The 21,265-nt window shown below is 40.9% G+C and overlaps 1 protein-coding gene across 1 annotated transcript in view; it reads right to left on the bottom strand.

The window, feature by feature from the left end:
• Positions 1-307, bottom strand: part of pkd1a (polycystic kidney disease 1a) — a gene marked incomplete at both ends in the record, with an annotated part of 85,936 nt that extends 85,629 nt beyond the window's left edge. Inside the window, one exon of the mRNA XM_083975530.1 lies at positions 30-307. Within this exon, the coding sequence (XP_083831656.1) occupies positions 30-307 (278 nt within the window). The remainder of the gene's footprint in view (positions 1-29) is intronic.
• Between the last annotated feature and the right edge of the window lie 20,958 nt (positions 308-21,265).

Genomic DNA, 21,265 nt, shown 5'->3' with positions numbered 1-21,265 from the left:
TCCTCTCCAGCCCGACTTGTTTTACTTACAGTACGCTGGTGGCCAACGGGACCTCTGCGGCCGCTGGGGCCCTCTCCAGCCCGATGTTAGAGCAGTTGACAAGGCAGGACGGCGGCTGGGGCCCCGCCAGCGCGCAGCTGCAGTTAACGGGACAGGGACTGCAGGTCCTCCCGTCCCCCTGCGGCCCGGAGCCCCATGCCTCCAGGACGCAGAGCAACACGAGCAGACTGGAAAAAAAGCTATAGTACCTCGGTGCGCAGACGCCATGTTTTCGCTTGGATAAAGTCTGTCCATTTCCACAAGGCATAGCTCACTCACATCTCATCGCCTCTGATGGTGTAAGTCCTCTCAGTCTGGGGAAAGCGCAAAACACGCAGAACAACACGCGTCCTTTTTCCACGGCTTTCATGTGAGGGGACGAAACCAGAAGAAGGGACGAACTTTTTGTTACCGTTATGTCCCTTTTTTTCTCTCTCTTCTCAGTCTTCAAGTCGGATCCCCTTCCTCTGAAAATCTAACGGGGCTTCTCCACAATCCTTTTCAAGGGGAAAAAAAACTTTTGGAGAACTTCCTCTCTCCTCCTCCTTCTGCTTCTTGCAGTTCCCCAAACCACCACTGCCACAGCATGGCACACAGCTTTGTTGCTCTATTACTGTAATGGCCTAATGATATTTTCTTGCACAGTAGAAATCAAAGAGAAACATTTATAAGAAAAAAAAAAGAATGAACACAAAATGAACAGAAGTTTCCAAATGAATATGTGTAGTCTTCCTATTGTTATGGTTGAATTAATTTAAATAGGGCCTAAATTCATCTGCTTTGTGTTAATGTTTCCAAATAATTTTCCAGGATAATAACAAACATATCCTCTTAGCAAATGACACCCAATTGATATGTAGGGCTCTTAACCCAGGCAGGAAGAATGTCCTGATGGTAATCCTGACTCCATCAAGGTCAAAGGCTTAATTTATTCATCCATTAAATCATGGAAATAACAATTTTTTTGTCTAATCCATTCTTTGTTGTGATAGGAGATGCCGCTAATTTATTAAAATTGTTCCACAACAAGTCTTTCTCCGGTTGGTATGTAAATATCAGTATGTGAGTGTGTGTGTGTGTGTGTGTGTGTGTGTGTGTGTGTGTGTGTGTGTGTGTGTGTGTGTGTGTGTGTGTGTGTGTGTGTGTGTGTGTGTGTGTGTACTCCCATAGATATTTCAACAATTTAGTTAAGCGCTTTCTTCCCTGCTATCATCAGAAGTATTTTGGAGAGGTGATGGAGGTTTTTCACTCTGGCAGGTCTCTTTTGATGTTTCTCAGAAAGTGCATCTGTGGGCAGCCAGTGTTACTTAAAAGGCTCAGCGTGAGCTTGAGCCAAGTGAACATAAAATCCCTTTAAACTCAGTTCACATCAAATTAAATCAATTCTGTGTCAGTTTAGCTCATTAACTCTTTATTCGCATGACGACCAATGTGCAATTTTGCCGGAGCAGCATGAAGAACCATCGTTTGATAGATGTGTAGGTCTGCAGAGGAGATACTGTAAGTGCTAACCAAAACCTCCTCCATGTGCATGTATTCTGACATTAAAGGCTGAAATATATATATATATATATAATATCATATCATATCATTGAGTACAGAAATATATGATTTCATTGAAAAAGTACGAGGTCACTGGGAAACAGTCGCTCAGGATTCATTCTTCTTGAGAGCTGCACGGCCTCCTTCACCCACAGAAACATCTCATCTCACTGAAGTAGTGAACTGACTCTGCTCTGTTATGAGCTGTTTGTCAAAAGTAATGACAGTTGTAAACTTGATATTTTCCTTGCATTTTTGAAAAAAAAAGAAAAGAAAATATATATAAAGGTAAACACCCTCTGACCCCACCCCTCTCTGTGGTATTTCCTGAGGCAGTGCGGGGCACGTGTTCGAGGTGTTTCCTGGGTATTTGATTTGGCTGGGGCCCTCACATCCTCGCTGCAGGCGTCTGGAGCGCCGAACAAAGAAAAGAAGAGAGATCCACAATGACTCGCATACTCTGTTATCCTCGTTGGCAGCGTTTCATTGCTTGAGTTCATATTCGAAGAGCAAAATAATGTGCAGGTGGAAGACATCAGCCCAGATAACTCAAATGGTCACATTCCAAAATGAATAACAGCACTGCAAATCATTTTACTACGTTCTAAAATATTAAACAGGAGTATACAACATTATCTGGTGTTCAGGTCACCAGTGACCCGTTTTCAGGTTTTAAATGCATAAAAGTACCACATAAATTTGTTTATAGCATCAAGGCTTTTTGACTTTGTCAGGAACCTCAATTTAAACAAAAATCCCACAAAATTCTAAAATGCTCTGGTTAAAATTATGACATTTTTGGTGTTAGGGTCAATTTTGACCCGGTTATAATGATAAGAACAATAATGAGAGTTCAAACTGAAATCAAAAGTGCAAAACCAACCTTTTCATGGATAAAGAAGTCTAACAATGTAACCAAGAGATGAGAAACAAATGGGATGATAAATAATTGTTTTAGTGTGTTTTACAGCTGATTTAAGACTCAGGTCAAAACCAACTCTAACACCATAGATGGTAGCAGAAAGATTAAGGTTAAATGAGAGTAGAGGTCAGCTTGTTTCACACTAGCCTTGATATTCTACATAGTCTGTTATAAATCTGTAGGTAGTTTAGGCTGAGTGACAATTCAAAGACTGTCTGTGTGTGTGTGTGTGTGTGTGTGTGTGTGTGTGTGTGTGTGTGTGTGTGTGTGTGTGTGTGTGTGTGTAATTTATCCCCATTTCCTCAAGACTCAGCTCAGTATATTTCATATCTTGGGGAACTTTCAGATCCTAATTACTATTGAAAATAATGTTTAAAGCAGAAGTAAACGGAATGTTTGTGTTAATATAAGTCTTAAATAGTTCTATCTTCCGACAGCAATCACTTAGGCCTACATAGAGTGTTTGGTCTGAAACACGGGTCTGTCAGTCACTCTGCTCTGCTGTAAGCCGAGGAGAAAACTTTCCTTGTATCCTACAACCTTTATCCAATGAGGGGAGAGAACGGCATAAAGGGGCAGTCCTCTCTGTGTGTGCAGCCAAGGGATGCGCGTGAATGTGGTGACGTAGGGACGAGGGCGGGGACTGCTAACTCCATCTGCTGACAGGAAGTTAGCCAAAACCACCGGATCGCTTACTTCTGCTTTAATGGCTTTGAGCAAAGGCTTTAAAAATGTTAAATATCTCTAGAATTAAAAAAAAAAAGATATTTGATGTTAAGATCCTAAAACATCTCTTATAATCTAATAAATCTTCATCATTGAGTTTGATGATTACAGTGAAGTGCATTTTCAATTTTGGAGCTTGTCTTTTTATTTGACACTGATGCTGGATACTTCCTCATCAGAAAATCCTTCATGAGCTCTTTAGCCCTCGATGAGCAGAGACAGAGAGTTTAGACACATGTTTTTTTACAGTGAACAAGGGAGGGAAATTACAATGAGAGGCTCTAAGGGCTACAGACCTACATTATACAAAGACTCACAGGGAATATCCTGTGAGGCGCGCTAACAGAAAACCTCAAACTGGTGAGCCATCAGGGCACTTTCTGAAGAGGACTTTGTATCAGTCACTAATGGCTGTGTAATTGCCTGTGTGAGGCTGTGCATAGGAACAGCAGGGGGTGTACAGTAGCTGAATGCTATAGGCTATCAGCGTACTAACAACAACATGCTGTTTACAAGGTATACAAAAGAAACATAATGTTCTGACACTAAACACAAGGTACAGCTGATACTGATGGGCATAAACCTAACACTGTGAAGAAAAATGTAAGTTGGCACAAATTATACAGAAACAGCGACGATATTGTGTACTTCATTTTTGTGCAAAGAGGTTTTACTTTCTTTCTACGAACTGGTCCTTTTAATGTATCTTTGCTACCTACATAATCCTTCAACATCCCTTTATTATTAGAAATGTAAGTCTCCATATATATTTCTTGCCTGCAGACAAACCTTGGGTTCTTGCATATTCAGCTGACCGGCAGTGCAATGACTGAAAGACTATAGTTGACATTAACTGAAAGTGCAAAAAGACCATTTAAAATTCGTAGAGATTATTTTCAAAGATATCAGTGAAACCTATAAACACAAAGTGAGACCTGCTGATAGTGCTGCATGAACAACATATGGCCCGGAATAAGGAATGGCATAAGAATATACAGTATGTGGGTTGCTGAGTTTGATGGTCTGTCCAATGTTGTTGAGAGATCTCACTCAAAACCACAAAGGTCACTCTCATGGTCGAGCTGCAGAAGAAAAGTCAGGAGATGACCAAAGTCGATTCATTCTCAAGACAACAAGTCTCTTTTCTTTTGAGACATGAATTTCATTCCCATCCTGAGAGCTAAACATATTACTGTAACATGGCTAAAAACAACAGAGTGAATCACTGATGCTTTCTTTTTATGCGTGCAGAGATTTATTTGAGTTGCATAATACTACTCAATTTAAAGCCTTAAATCCTACATGTTTTTGATATTTTTAACATATTATGATGTTTATTGATACTAGAATACTTTTCTTCATAATATCAACATATAGATTTGGGCAGCATGCCAAATTAAAATTATGAAATAGTGGTTGTCCTGCACATTTCAGCTGACCATTCTGAGGCTGGCCTACTGAACCACTTTGTCTTACAGTAAAGTGGGGGATGTAGTGTTATGTATTTGTCTGGCCTGGACCGGTCCAGTCTGGGTGAAGATAAAATGAGCTTGGCTCCTGTTTAGTTATGAGGAGGGTCCTCCAGCCCAGGCAGGAAAACAGCACTTACTAAGGCCTCTGTCTGTGTTATTGTAGGGCTACAGGAAGAGAGGGGGAGAGGAGGGAGAGGAGGGAGAGAGATGAGGAGAGAATGCAGAAGGAGAGAGTGAGGAGGTTCTGGAGAGGGAGATAGAAGCACATATAAAGAGGACGAGAGTTGTTGTCAAAGGCTGAAGAGGAGGTGAGGATGTGGCAAAAATGATGATAGTGATAGAAACCAGGAGAGGACATGGAAGAAGAAGAAGAAGAAGACAGGAAATGCATGAATGCAAGATTATAATGAAAATAGTGGTGTAATGTGCAAAAGTGAAAGTAGTTTCTTTTCATAATCTCTGTCTGCTTTGATCTAAAGTAAAATGTATGAGACCTCTTTCACCACTTATCCTGTGAATTACAGAAAAACCTACATTGAAAAAACAATGACATAGCTGAAATACTGTAAGATGCGACATTAATTCTTTGAATAATGGTGAAATATTCTTCAAGAGGACAACTCATTTAAATGTAAATAACTTTTGTTTGATCCTATTGGAATAAAGATAACTTAGATCTATTATTGATGGATGGTTTAAATGGTATTTTGGCCTTGCAAGCTGTGATTTGCACAAGACATAATACATAACGCATACCCTACAATCATTTATCAGTATTGGTCGTGATCTGAGACACAATTTAGTTTAGTTAATCTGTGTTTAGACTTTACTTTTGTAAAATGGACCCCTAAGCTTTAATTTCCTATAGTTACTCCATAAATTCTGGTGTTTCTAAACACTAATAACCCAATCTGTTTTCATGCAATACTTTACCAAAGTTATTTTCTGTTTAAAGTCAATATAGAGCTGTAGCCCACTTAAACATATTTTGGAGCTTGTTAAATCTCTTTTGGACCAAATACTCCTTCAACATTCAGCTATTGTCTACTAGCTATCGCACCTTTGTGTTAGACAAACATGAATGAATCCCTCTTGGGTATACGCTATCAACAATGTTCGCAAGATTTGAGTCACTAAGAGTTCTTTCTAAATGAAAATGTTGCATCTCAGCACAAAAGGTTCTGTTTTCAAGGTCACACAGTGTATGTGATGAATAACTTGCAGATTTCTTGTTGAATGTAAGAAAGAGAAACAATTGTATAGTTTCTCTAGTAAAGTCTATTGCGTTTGCTATCTTGTGCTGTACAGTACACTGAGCACTAACCAATATTTCTCAGAAGAAGCTGAAAAAATCTTTTAGAGTTGAACTTAAAAACAAACAAGCGCGCTACAGTATCGATTGCAACGTAAGACTTTAAACGGCACTTTTTCTCAGAAGTCAGCTGTGAGAATGTTATGGCAAACAAAATAGTGAACACGAAGAAAATGAGAGAAAGCTGCACTAAATCCTTCAGGGACGTGGAAGTATTGTGTAATAGACAATAAGACAACAGAATTCTTCATGTGCCTTACAGTACATCCAAACAGCGAGTGAAAACCACTCATGTACAGCCTTGAGAAATGTGGAATCTAAAAGAAAAAAGGAGTCTCTCGAGTGCACGTACCTTCACAGAGACAATCAGCTAAAAATGTATTGTAATGATGGCTCTGAAGTGCACCTCACAAAACACAGAGGGATGGATAACCATGGTGAAATGCCCAATGATGGCTGCATGAAAAAAAAAGAAAAAGTCTAGACCGAGTTTGATAAAGGGATAAAAGAGAACAACTACATCAACAGGTTTTTTTTTTTATCTAGTTCGTTTTTCAGTGTATTTTTTAAGTGTGTTGGTTTCCCTGCAACATTAATTAAGAAAGACCAATATAGCTCTTATCTGCTCCCTGTGCTCCATTCTGTGTTTTAATGAGGGAATGCCTCTTTGTTCTGCATGTGTAGCCCTCTCAACTTGCTGCTGTGGTTCCTTTTTTTTTTTTTTTTTTACCGAACTGCTGAAATAGCAATCAGCTCTCTTTTTCTAGCTGCTCAACTGCTGATCCCTCACACAGCTCCACCTCTGAATGTCAGCTCACCTACAGGCTACAGTGTGTCAGGTGTGAAAACACGCTGGACTTTAAAGCAGATATCAGCTTCACGGCCGTTTCGGCTAATGCTGCGTTCAAGGCAGGCTTTTGAAACCGTAAGTTACAGCTTCAAGTCACAACTACGACTTGGTAGCGTTCCAGGTAACCCGTAGCTCGTGTTTTTACCATCCTGTTGTCTGTGAAAGTTCCCTATAACGGCCACTCGTAACTTCCGACCCGTGAACTCGTACCAGATCGAACTGGTATGACTTCACAGGAAGGAAAAACACAAAGTACGAGTTTCTTTGAACGCACCATGAGTTAGCAGCCCCCGCCCTTGTCAGGCATCAATTGGTCCTCGTGCTACGTCACCACATTCACGCGCATCCCTTGGCTGCACACACAGCCCTTCATGCCGTTCTCTCTCCTCATTGGATAACACTTGTATCCCACAAGGAAAATTTTCTACTCGGGTTACAGCAGAGCAGAGTGACGGAGAGACTCGTGTTTAGGCTGAAATACTTCATGTAAGTGATTGCTGACGGAAAATAGGACTATTTAGGACTTATATTAACAAAAACATTCCACTGATATCTGCTTTAATTGTATGGATAGAGGTTTTAATCCACAGCTCTTCCTAGAAAATACACAGAATCTCAGATAGCTCCAGGTTTGAGGAAAGGAAAGTGAGGGGCAGGCAATGATTCTGCCATTGAATAACATCCAGTTTCAGAGCTATTGCAGATGTTTCAATACTTACAGTACGCAGCACTTGAATCTTGCTAGATAATTTGCATATAAAAGCAGTAATATAGTTGACAATGATGTTTATTTTTTGTGATTATTTGATTAAGATTAAGATTAAGATTAAGATATACTTTATTAGTCCTTGACAGGAAACTTGTCTTGGGCACAAGTGCTGACACAGCTGCATCTAAAACCACACATAGCGAGCACATGGTACACATACACCTGCACATTCACATGTACACATAGTGTACGCACACATCCACATACACACAGAAAACATAATTACACATGGTGTACACATATATGTCCGTATACACACAGAGCATAATACACAGAATATATTACACATGGTGTACACATACAACTATGCAACAACCACGGAGCCGCAGAAAGTATGGTGCGCGTGGAGCACATAGACAACCACCATTATTTAAGTTGAGTGGCGGTGTGTTCCGTGTCCCGTATCTGCTCCACAGCTATACCGACTTTCTTTGGCTCCTGCGTAGCTTTAAACTCCGGTGCATGGAGCTCCGAACTCTCAAAGTGATAAATAAAAGAACATACAAGGCACAACAAACATGCTAACGCAGCGTAGCACTCGAGCCCGGGTCGCCAGCTGAGCAGCGCCACCGGAAAAAGTGGCATTTTTTGCCACCGGAAAAAGTGGCATTTTTTGATGCATTTTATACAAATAGGACACCACAAACAGTCCTCAGACGAATAGATAATAATAAACACAATTGCACTGCAAAAACTCAAAATCTAAAAATGAACTTGTTTTGAAATAATTTTCATGTTTCAAACAAATTTTCACTTGAAATAAGTAGACAAATCTGCCAGTAAAAGCATGTTTTTTGTGCTTGTAATAAGAAAAACTTGCTCCACTATCAGATTTTTCTACTTATTTCAAGTGAAAATATGCTTGAAAGAAGTAAAGTGTCTAAAAACAAGCTACTTTTTAAATGTCTTATTTTAAGTAGAATTAGATTTGTTTTGACTAGAAATGACATTTTGACTAGAAATAAGACAAATATTCTTGGTAAGATTTTGAGTTTTTGCAGTGTGACATCAGGTTTGCATGAAAATAAAACCTCGGAAGCAACTTTAAGACCGTGTTGTAACTTAATCTTACTTCTTTTTCTTGGCATTTAAGATACAATCAGCCAAACCTATACACTGAACCATTATTATGTTTGCAGTCATCTCTACTCCAGGATACTTACAGGTATCGGTACAACAAATGCATGGATGTGTTGGAACCGCACTTGTGTGTCTGTTAGATTTTTAACTCAGATGGCAGTTGTTGTTTTTTTTTAGCACAAAGTCTAGAAACAGCTACGCTAGCCTCCATCTAAAGGTCACAAGATCCCCCAAGTTGCACCCCGAAAGCTCCAAAATTCATATTTTATATTTCTTATATTGCTTCTTTGATCCACACATGAGGGTGACAATGACGAGTTGAGGGATTATGACTTCCTCCCATCCTCTTCCTGGAGCCTTATTGTCACAGTGAGGCTGACATGCAGACAGAAGACTATTTCTGTGTGAAATAAAAGAATATATGAATAATATATACAGTATGTATGTAGATACATTTATATGCATACTCATTTATCCCATTTTCCCCATGGCGTACATGTTGCCAAAGACAGTCGGACTCACTTTCCTGTTCTCATATTTCACAGTCTAATTTCCAGATTGATTCATAAATTTGGGTGACAAGTACAAACTCTTTTCTTAATTACTTTAAATTAATAGGCAATAATTCCCATCTTGATTTTCCTTAATCTCTTATATGGCTAAATTTGAGAACTGTTATGATTAACTGTCTTTGACTGAACAGGATCTTTATTAAATATTAGATGTGGCTGGCTTTTTATTTTTTATTAAGATATCCCTTTTATGTTAACATTTTGAACAGAAGCACAGGGCTTGTCTTCTTCTATTGTGATTCATGCTCTTTGTTTTCTCGGCTGCCATGTTTTCCTGTTTTCCACTCATCTCCCTCACATACACACACGGGACAATAATGTCCTTTGACAGGCTGGTAAGGTCAACCCTCGGGCTGCGTGATAGCTTCACTCCAGGGCATTGCTGTGGAAATGGGCATAAACTCTTCCCCCTATAGCCACCCTGATATTAACTAAAGACTGCTTCTGTGTGTGTGTGTGTGTGTGTGTGTGTGTGTGTGTGTGTGTGTGTGTGTGTGTGTGCGTGTGCGTGCGTGCGGGGGGTATGGTCCTCCTCCTCCTGCAGCCACATTCCCTGCAGAGAAGACAGATAGAAGAGATACATAGAAAAGGATGTAACATAGAAATCCACAAAGCAGTGGATGTCATTGCGTCAGAGCAGCATTTAAGCGTTAGGATGGATCTGATTTGTTCGCTTGTGTTAGTGAAATGATGTAAAGTAACATACAACACTAGATCACCTTGGACAAATAAACTAGCTATTATAGTTAGTTATTATCTAATCTGTAGGGTTTCTATGGAGACAACTAGAAAAGGATGGATGAGACTATTGCCTGCATAGGACTTGGGTGTTTACAGGGTACACCCTGGACAGTTCACCAGACTACCACAAGGTCAACACACACACACAGACACACTCACATTCACTCCTACAGACAATTTTTAGGGTCACCAATCAACCTATAGTGCATGTTTTTGGACTGTGGGAATAAGCCGCAGTACCCACAGATACCCCACACAAGCACCAGGAGAACATAAAATCTCCACCCAGCAAAGACCCAGACCTGGGGATCAAACCCAGAACCTTCTTGAGAAGGTTTTATAATAATAATAATAATAATAATCTCTATTTTGGTAAAGAATTCAACAACAATTCTAAAATTGATAGACAAGATTATTTTTTATTTGCAGATGGTTGCCTCTTTTTGCTTTTCCAAATACACACCATGAGGAGACAGCTGACTGAAGGAGATCAAAATACACAATAAATGTCTCCAAGTTAGGGAGTGGTTACAGCGGCTGCCCCATGTAGAGGCAACAGTCCTCAACGCAGGCGTCTCCGGTTCAAATCCCGCGTCGGGCAGACCTTTCCTGCATGTCCTTCCCCTTTCCTGTCTATCTCACTAGGTACCATCACATAAAAGGCAAAAAGCAACAAAAAATATCTCCAAGTTAATTTCTTAACTCTTAATAATAGCATTGTCAAAAGACTTCACAAGCCCTGTCCTTCTTCTCCCTCACAATGTAGCATTAGAAGGTTTACTGGTGGAGATTTCCCCTTCAACATTGTCATGATCTGCCCCATCTGGCTTCTGTTTTATTTTGAAATGACCTGATACTATGATGATTTTATTTCCTGCCCTTGTCATTTTTACCCCCCAACTTTGTGTTTGGCAAATTCCTGTTTGTTTGCATGCCTGTCTTTCTGGCTTCAGTTGTGACAAACCACAGTATGTCCAGCATAAGATGAAGTACATACAACTGGATTTCACTTGAAGGTCACAGTCTCTAAGAATATCACCATGTCCATGAGACTTGCACCTTGACACAACAGACTAGATCCAACCCTCGACATAGACAGTCCTAAACAATATTTTCATACCTAAGAGAGGTAAGGATGCAAGAATGTAATGAGGTGAGATACAAATATGTTGTGAAGTGGTCGGCCCCAGCATGCCCTTGCTGAGGAGCCTCTCTGGAATGTAACCAATCTATAACGCAGTTAATATCAATATCAAGGAAATAAACCAAGCGCTTCTCATCTTAGCTTCGTCTACATCTTGTAACCCTCAACAATCTCAGGTCAGGGTGGAGTATGATTAGAGGTCAGAACATATTCATCTGGGTTACAGACTGACTTCAGCAAGCTGTCTTTTTTCCATGTTGTCTTTCCTGTATTTCTCTCTACTGTGCTGTCTAATCGAGGTAAAAGACCATTTACACTCCATTGAGGAAAATGCTCCAAATATTACAACAGATTACACTGTCAACACACAACACAATAGAATTTGGGAAAATTACTAGTACAGCACAGTCTACCTCATGGTATTACTCAATATCTTTATTTAGGTGACTTCATTCATTCACAAAGACTGAGCATGCGTTTTGTTTTGGTAAGCAGATTTGATAATAATAATAATAATAATACATTTTATTTATAACACGCTTTTACAAGTGCTGAAAGACGCTTACATAAAAATATCAACACAATTAAAATACAGAAACAATGTAGAGTAACAACACAATTAAGATACACAATGTAGAAGGTTCAAAAAGAGATAGAATAAAAGAACAGAAAACCATACTATCTATCTATCTATCTATCTATCTATCTATCTATCTATCTATCTATCTATGATACCAGTCTGATGTGGACCTGCAGCAGCTACAGTGGAGCATTTAGGTATCCAAGGTTCATCCATCACACTCATAATAAAGGAGTTTTTTAATCACCACCAATGTTAAAAAGCATGTTGTCTCTGTTTGGTTTCTAAAGTCCTAAAGTGCACGCTGAATGTAAACATGGGTTTTTGTTCTGCTGACAAGAAAACTCCAGTCAACATCTTTAAATGTCCCGAGAGGTGACGTGGCTATGGGATGTTTGCCACATCTATAACACTTTTGTCACAACATCAAAGTAAATTTTTTCATCCAGACTGAAATGTGCTCAACAAAATACACTCTCAATATGTGACCATCACAAGTATAGCTTCCCTCCAATACACAAACACGTACACACACCTGTTGCGCAGCTTGGCTCCATTCTGACGGAATGAACATCTCTTATTGATTTCCTTTTCCAAAACTGAAGCAATTTTGTTGTCATGTTTCATCTCAAGCGTGTAGTCAGTGCAGTTATTTTTTTATATTTTCTCAAATAGGCTATGTGCTTGAATGGAACATGTGTAAACTCCTACCCATATTTTCATGATTACTTTCCTATCTTGTTTGTCAAAACCAATGACTTATAACAGCCACTGTCCACAGGCGCGGATTAATGCACAGGCTGACCTAGGCTGCAGCCTAGGGGCCCCGCGTGTGGAAGGGCCCCGGGATTGGTCAGATTATGTGGTCACGGAGCCGCAATGTTAGAGAAAAAACAGCGGAGGCCCGACAGCAGAGCGCAAGGTGGGAGAAAGAAAAAAGAGAGACCAATAGCCTATAAACTGAGATCCATGGGCCAAAACAACTCAATCACCTCTCTGATGGCCACTGAGAGTGAGTTACATCATGATAGCCGAAGTTACACGATTATACGGGGCGATCGTTCATTTGTAGAAGGATATTGTTGTTGTTGTTGTTGTTGTTGTTGTTGTTGTTGTTGTTGTTGTTGTTGTTGTTGTTGTAAAGAGCTGGGTTTTTTTTTTTCCATTGCCCGTTCATTCGGCAGGGCGGGGGGCAGAAACACGGTGCACCTCAGTGTTATGATGTGAAGGATGTGTTTTTGCTCCTCATGTTCCCAGAGAACTTGATCTACCTTTGTTGTAGCGCTGCTCCCGCTGTCGTCCTTTTTTTTCCAGCTGCCGTCCTTACTCGCGCTAATGTTTAAATCCCACCGTCACATGTTTTTTTTTGTAACCCTTTATGAACAACCGTATAGGCCTGCTGTCTCTAAACAATAGAGAAGAGAAATGTGCAAGAATATAAAGTCTCCAGAGAAACTTATCCCAATCAAATCCGTTTGCAGTGCCTTCTTGTTCTGTAGTCCAGCTATTAGGCTATTGGTTCAGTTATTCACACACGCGTCCTTCATACAGGGCCTGCCCTAGGATTTGTGGGGCCCTAAACATGATCTTGTTTGTGGCCCCCAAAACACTCCAAGTGCAAACACCAAATCACACACACTGCTTACAACTGAATGAACAGACACACACAGACATGTTAATGTCTGAGACCAATTTCTTGACTTTTACTTATTTTCTTAAATTCATCTTTTTAACCCTCTAGGCCCCAGAGTTTATTTAGGAAAATATTAAGTTTGGATATCAAGATTTCACAAGGCTGTAGATTGCAAGTGGTGAGGGATAAATCTATGGTGTAAATGAGAAAAATATTCATAATGACCTAAAGTTTGTGATGGCTAGGAGTATATTTACTCATCTATTTTTTATTTATTTATTTATTTTTATTTATTTTATTTAAGGACAATGGACAAGGACAATGCACATTAATGAACATAATAAAATGTAAAGGTGCCAGTGTTAGCCAACGGCTAGTTTCCGACTGTAGTCCTCCTGGCAAGGTGTTAAAAGCCATTCTAATTTGCATATTGTGACATCACCAGGTAGCAGCCACATTGGATTACGTGACTTTCAGTAAAACTGAATTTGAAACATAGCCTATTTACACAGAAAAAATATTTCTTTCTGTACATTTACAGTCTGCCACACGGGGACACACACACACACAGTGTTTCTCAACACCTGAAGATCCCTTCCTGTTCAGCTTCGAGCTGCGGGAGCCCCTGAAAGAGGAGTGGCTGCGCTCCAGTCAAACTCTTTTTCTCTCAGATATTTTGCTTAAAAACATACCCACAAATGACGTCAGGATTGAAACTGAGTGTGTTCACCAACTAATGGTACCAAGCAGTAACAATATAGGGCAGTAGATTGGCCCAATCCCATTTCTCTTTTTTACCCCTACCCCTTCCCCTACCCCTTGCCCCTCGCCCCTTGAAACGGAGCTACAAGGGGTAGGGGTAGAAAGTCAACCCCTCCGAATTGGGACACCCCTTCAACAATCACATACGTCATCACGTAGTCTCACTGGCTTTTACGTAAGCTGATGCGGCGAGCTTTTGCAAATAGCCGTGTACCATATAACTTAATAAAATAAGATAAAACGTAATGCAGGCTGATCAGTTCATTGTAAAACATTTATTTGCTGATGTAAATGTGGTGATTTATGTACACAGAGCCCAGGGGCAGCGCTGCCTGCTCCTCTGTCTGATACACACATGAAGCTTCACTTTTCATCCAAATAAACTAATGTTACTGACACAATTGTCAGATTTCATCAATGAGACCAACATTTAAATGCTGAAAAGAATTTAACATGCCGGTGGTAAACCTCTAAAAACCCGCGGATAAGTTAATTAACGACCGCCTTCTCTCCCGGCGGGACCGGGACGAGGACGTAATATGGCCGGTGGAGCAGCGCTGCAGACCGGCTGCTGCCTCTGTGAGGAGCCGCTCCTCCTGGAGCTTCATTTCTCCGAAAAATCGTCGGAGCAAACTTCTAACCCGCCGTCATTTGGGTAAACTAACCGCACATTTGGGACCTAAACAGTTACTTTCTCGCAAGAAAAAATATTAAAACTTGATAATAACCGCGCTACAGTGAGAAATAAAACAGCTTTTCGTTTTACAGCCACCGCTGCCGGCTGCCGCAAGATGCATTCTGGGAAACTTTTCATACCCCTCCGTTTGGAGTGTGCCTCTGAAAAATCTCCGTTTGGAGGGCTATGTAGCCCTACCACTTCCCCCTACCCCTCTGTCCTGACGGGGATTGGGACACCCCTACCCCTACACGTGAACGCGCAAAACGGAGGGGTAGGGGTAAGTGGTAGGGCCAAGGGGTGAAATGGGATTGGGCCTTAAAGATATGGGCTGTTTTAACCAGGAATGCTGCCTGTCGCAATAATGCGACTTTGGCGCAAGTACCATAGCCTTCTAGGTTAAGGTATTTGCAGATGTATTTGTATGGATTTATACAACTTTATTAGCTTTATTGGCCTTTATTAGCTTTATATGCCGCTGCTGCTGCATAAGGGGGCCCCACAGAAAGAATAGCCTAGGGGCCCATGACTACCTTAATCCGCCTCTGACTGTCCATATGCCTGTATAGTTTTCATTGTTGTATAGGAGTCGTGTTCATTTTTCTGACTGATCAATTTTACTTACATCTGCAACTGCAAAGGTAAAGGCAATGTACTATATATATGTGTGTGTGTCTATTTGTGTGTGTGTGTGTGATGTTAACCAAAGGCTTTCAGGAGGGCAGATGTGAAATTGACCACTTGATTCATAATTGAAGCATCCACCCACTCATGTGAAAAGCCCTCCGTCTAGCTTTCTCTCACACAGGTATCCTCTTTGATAATACTGGAAATAAAATGAATGGAAATCACTTCTTTTCAACTGATTTACTCCATACTGTACAATACAAACAGTATGGGTCCTCACAACCGGCATCATCTTAATGAGCACAGCACAAGGCAGATAACCTGTGATAGTAAATGAGTGGCCCCACCTGCACATACACACCATCAGCCAACACAGTAATGTCGTGGTTCACTGTCAGTGGCCTGATTTAGGAGCTAACCCTACATTCTGAGCCATCGGAAATTGGATTCATAACTTTATTTGTTGTTGAAATGATCTCCCTTGGCTTAAAGTTTGAAGTTCTTTCACTGCCACAACACTTAAGTTACCTTCAACATGGCCATCCCTCAGTTCTTCTGCTGCAGTTTTCCTTCCTGCACAGCTGACAAGAGTTACAAACTGCCTATGCAATATTCAGAGGGAGGTGAAAAGATTGGTATGGTCAAGTCTCTGCCTGTACTGTCCCTAGAGCTGCTGGATTCTCTCTGCACTGCGGATGTGTTTTCCAAAGTCCTAACATCTGTCCATGACCCCGTAATGCTTCCCACGAAGGTCAAGGGAGAGTGTTTGGAAACTTATTGACTTTTTGACCACAGCCTGAGTCTGTTGCACATTCAAGAAATTAACGGAAGAGGTAGCAAACGGGGAGTTAGCTGCATTTAACTATTGGTTTGTTGAATTTCAGTTTATACAAGGATCTTACAGATTTTACTGCTCAGACTGTTAAATATTTCATTGCTGGACTTTTGCCTCCATTGTGGAGTGAGGGGCTCCGTGTAAATGGTAAATGGTCTGTATTTATATAGCGCTTTACTATACCTGAACGATACCCAAAGTGCTTTACAGTACATACATCACATTCACCCATTCACACACTGTAGTGAGATGGGTCTGAAAGTTGGCGCAGTCTTCGCCTCACATCAGTTACCTATAGAGCTACTAGCTGCTTTTCTTTGCTCTGAAGCACTTTTGTCTGATTCTTACGAGCCAGTGATGGACACGTTAGTGCACCTATGGTCCACCAATTCAGAGTACATGGTTGTCATCAACCATAGGAGGGTGTTTGAGTGGTGATGTGGAGACTGAAATTTTCTCCCATTTCAATGCTCTGTTGTTGATGTTTGGATATTTTTTCAGGAGCTGATGGATAACAGTCTCTCCCCTTTTTCATGATTAAGACTTTACTCTTTTGCCATTTGTTTTTAAATGTAATCTGCTGGCTGATGCCCTAGGTTAAAGGAGAATTCCGGTCCTTTTTGACCCCTAAATCGTTGTCCTGATGGTCACCCAGTGTTGGGGGGGGCAACTAAAATTGATGCAGGCAAACCATTGTTACACCATGGCTAGACGGCGCTAGGGATAGCAAAGTATGAGGGCAATTTTTTCAACCACAACAAACACAAAAAACAATCAAATATCTCTGGTACATGACTGGAATCCTTATGACACACCACTGAACTCATATAGTGTACATATAAACAGCATAAACTTTGTGTTTTTGCATGTAGTCACTCACCTCAGACAACCGAACTCTGAAACGTCCTGGAAAGACATTACTATCCGATCACAGAGCGCCTGCTCTCCCCGCCACAGAAACAAACACTTTTTCCTTGTTGTGATGATTTCTTTACAAAAATAAACGGTCTGAGATATTTTGGACATTACCACTGCACTGCTCCACCGTTTATTTTTGTAAAGAAATCATCACAACAAGGAAAAGTGTTTGTTTCTGGCGGGGAGAGCAGGCGCTCTGCGATCGGATAGTAATGTCTTTCCAGGATGTTTCAGAGTTCGGCTGTCTGAGGCGAGTGACTACATGCAAAAACACAAAGTTTATATTGTTTATACTGTACACTATATGAGTTCAGTGGTAGATAGATATTTGATCGTCACAGTTTCCTCTCTCTCATGTATGAAAACCTGTTTAACAAGTTGTACTTTAGATTACTGTAATACATGGCTAGTTGCTCTGACTTGCATGAAGGCAAGCAGGATTGGTGGCATTACATGGCATGGCCACCCACACATCCGTTTCTGTGTTACCACCAGAGGTTGCGCTAGACTTTTTCGTCGCCGGTCATTTTGACTGACGGGGTCATAAAAATTCCGTCATAATCTATTTTTACCGGTCACTTTAATTTTTTTAAAATTATAATAGTGTTGTCACGATACCAACATTTTGGTACCGGTATCGGTACCAACATGTTTTTCGATACTTTTCGATACTTTTCCACATAAAAAGAGAACACAAAAAATGTCATTATTGGCTTTATTTTAATAGAAAAATTTTGGACCATAAAACAGGAAATCAGTAAACAGTTACTGCTGCTGCAGGATTAACATTGCATCTATATTAATCTGAACTCTTCCTAAATTAAAAAATGTCTGTTTAAAAATGAACATCAACTTGTTTTCTTTGCATTATTTGAGGTCTGAAAACACTGCATCTTTTTTTGTTATTTTGACCAGTTGTAATTTTTGGGAGAAATTGTTATTGTTGTTTATAGAATGAAACACAAATGTTCATGTTACTCAAACATACACCTATTGTTTCCCATATGTAGACCAAATTGATTCTGTTCCCCCCACCCCCATCAACGCAATATCGTTCCGTTAATTCATCTCTGCGTAGCGCTGCTTCGCCGTGCTCACTCACTCACAGAGAGAGAGAGAGAGAGAGACAGAGAGAGAGAGACAGAGAGAGCATGCAGCCAGTGGTGATCCGCGGTAAAAACAAAACTTATTAACGAGGCTGTGGCGGCCGTCTCTCTCTCGCGCGCGGCGCACAAACACAGGCACATGGACAGGTGGCGCTGTAACGGTAATGATAAAAAGCACCTTGCTTCGTTTGTGACTCGCTCTCTCGCTCCTCGCGGCTCAAATTACAATGCGGCGACTTCACGCGGCGACGTCACCGCTGCTGGCGGCGCAGAATGAAAGTACCGGTCCCATCTAAGCGCAGTATGGTACCGTTTTAAATGCGTTAGTACCCCGGTACCAATCTAGTACCGGTATACCGTGCAACCCTAAATTATAATAATGCCATATTCCAATAGCATTCAATTTTAATTCATGTTTAATTCATATCAAGTCCAAACAAATTGAACAGAGAGAATGCTCCGGAGCAGAGTCGGCGTCAGAGCACATCTAACCGTGGGTCAGTCAGTGAATGCGGGGGTCACTTTCTGCCACTCAACATCTAAATACAACGTTAGATGACATCAGTTTTATGTCAACAATCAACATGCTAACCCATGTGTTAGGCTATACCAAAACATCCAAAGGAGCACGTTTTCACATAGGCACCGCATAGTGCACTGGCGTTAGCTCTCTCTCTCTCTCTCTCTGTGCCTCTCATTTCTCTTTTACGCACGCACGCACGCACGCAGCCATTGCGCATCACTGAAACAACTGAAGCTATAGACCACACAGCCAGATGCAGCACAAATTCAGACAGGACAAGACCCACTCAGCTTTAAGTGTTATAAACAATGCCAAGGCGGGCAAAACACATTTAAAGTAGGCTTATAAACCGTCTTTGGTATCCATTTATTGAATATCTTTGACGTTACCTTTAGAAGAGTTGTGCTCGGCGAGTGTGTGAAACGGTGATGTCCTACCCCCACCGCTCTACCTGTACCGAGACGCTGTGTAGCTACAGCTACGTAACTTAACAGCTTACTACTGTCGGTCCCTCGGACACTGCAGCTGAATCTCGCCCGTTAAATCATTATCGACCGTCATATTTGCACTGACACGACTCCCAGTCAACATTTAATCCACTTGAAGGAGTTTGAATCCTGCGGGGAAGCTTTCCGTCTTCTTCTCTGTTGTTAGTGTGGCTACAGCGCCACACACGCTCCACACAGGCCTAGAGGAGGTACTACAGCGTTTTCTACTGAGCGCACCAGCCAGCTGTGAGGTTTTTTTTTTTTTATCTAATTCTCACCATAGTGACTTTGTGACATTGTATATGTTTTATATCGTTATCCACCGCTCCATTTATTGATTATCCGCCGGCTTCATTGTAAACAAATGCACATGGCCAGACGGCCATGGCTGTGAATTGCAATCTGTCAAAATGACGGATGGCCTCAAAATCCTTCCGTCACCATTTTAAAAAAACGGTCAATGACGGAAAATATCCGGTTAACGCGACCCCTGGTTACCACATAGCTTTACTCTGACCCTGATGCTGATAACAATACTGTTTATACTCAGTATAACCGTACAGTTTATGAGGTCAGTGGTGTGTCATAAGGATTCGAGTCATGTACCATAGATATTTGATTGTTTTTTGAGTGTTTGTTATGGTTGAAAAAATTGCCCCCATCCGTTAGCGTTGTTGCTATCCCTAGCGCCGTCTAGCCATGGTGTAAGTCTGGTTTGCCTGCATCAATTTTAGTCATGTTTTTTGCTCCCCCCAACACTGGGTGACCATCAGGACAACGATTTAGGGGTCAAAAATGACCGGAATTCTCCTTTAAGCTTCTTATAAGGCCCACCATATGAGTTTACTGGATCTGCCAATATGAAATTTACAAGACTGCACCACTTCTCGGTTTGACAAGGTCAAACAAATTGCACAGATCATGATTTCTGTTTCCTGAAGGAGAGGAACAAGGTGCTGCACAGCTGTGCTCCGTGAACAGTGGCTGTCGAGCTGACGGATGACTGCGCTGACAGATGTATATGCAGGTGGGGCCTCACATTCTGTGTCACAAGTCATCGAAGGTGTGAATAGAGGTGTCTTTGTGAGACCACGCAAGGTGTGAAGCACAACACTTAGGTTTACATTACATGTGATGATGAGACATCAGTTACGACAGCTTCAAGAACACGATCGGCAACAGTCATTGATATCGCCTTGTATTGGCTGTCAAACCATTGATCCGTGTGGCTCCGACTGGGATATGTTATCATGCTTGAGAAACATAAAAGTCTATCAGAATAAATTACTGTTTTTGGTGAAGTTGTGTGATTATATTGGCTTAATGCTCCTCTGCAACAGCCTTGACACAGCTGCCTATGTTAATCGCCATTTGAGATGAGTTCACAGATTGGTAATTCGAAAAATGACAGCCTGATGTATGCAAGAGTAATTAACTGTTTTTAAGTTACTGGTTAAAAAACCACTGGAAAATTTGGCTTGTGGTGCTGGAGGGTTGAAGAGGCAGGTTAAGAGGCTTGCACCATCGTAGACAATGATTTCACATATGTAGTCTCAGATTTGTTAAAGGGGGGGTTCAGTGTGATGCTCAGTGTGATAAATGGCTCTGTGAAAACATGTTGTATCTAATCTCATTTACTGCAGAAAAATGTAAATTGTAAAATGTGATGGGTGGTAAAGGATGAGCAGCTGATAGATGGCTGCTTTCTAATGCATTTGCCAACTGTGTCAAAAAGGGATATAAAATATTATACTGATTAAGCAAGATAAATATGCTGCTATAGTGGTGGAAACACTATTTTGTAATTTAATACATACACAGGCATCTAGTTTGGATTTTTTTTTTTTCCCATTTGCATGTTGTCTTTAGGGCATATTTGTCCATTGAACTTGGAGGTAGACCGCTTTACTGACTGTGGCAAGAGGTCCATGGGCCACAACGTAACAAA

The sequence above is a fragment of the Trachurus trachurus genome (genome assembly GCF_905171665.1).
Source record: "Trachurus trachurus genome assembly, chromosome: 1".
NCBI lineage: Eukaryota > Metazoa > Chordata > Actinopteri > Carangiformes > Carangidae > Trachurus > Trachurus trachurus.
This window is presented reverse-complemented; position numbering and strand designations above follow the sequence as displayed.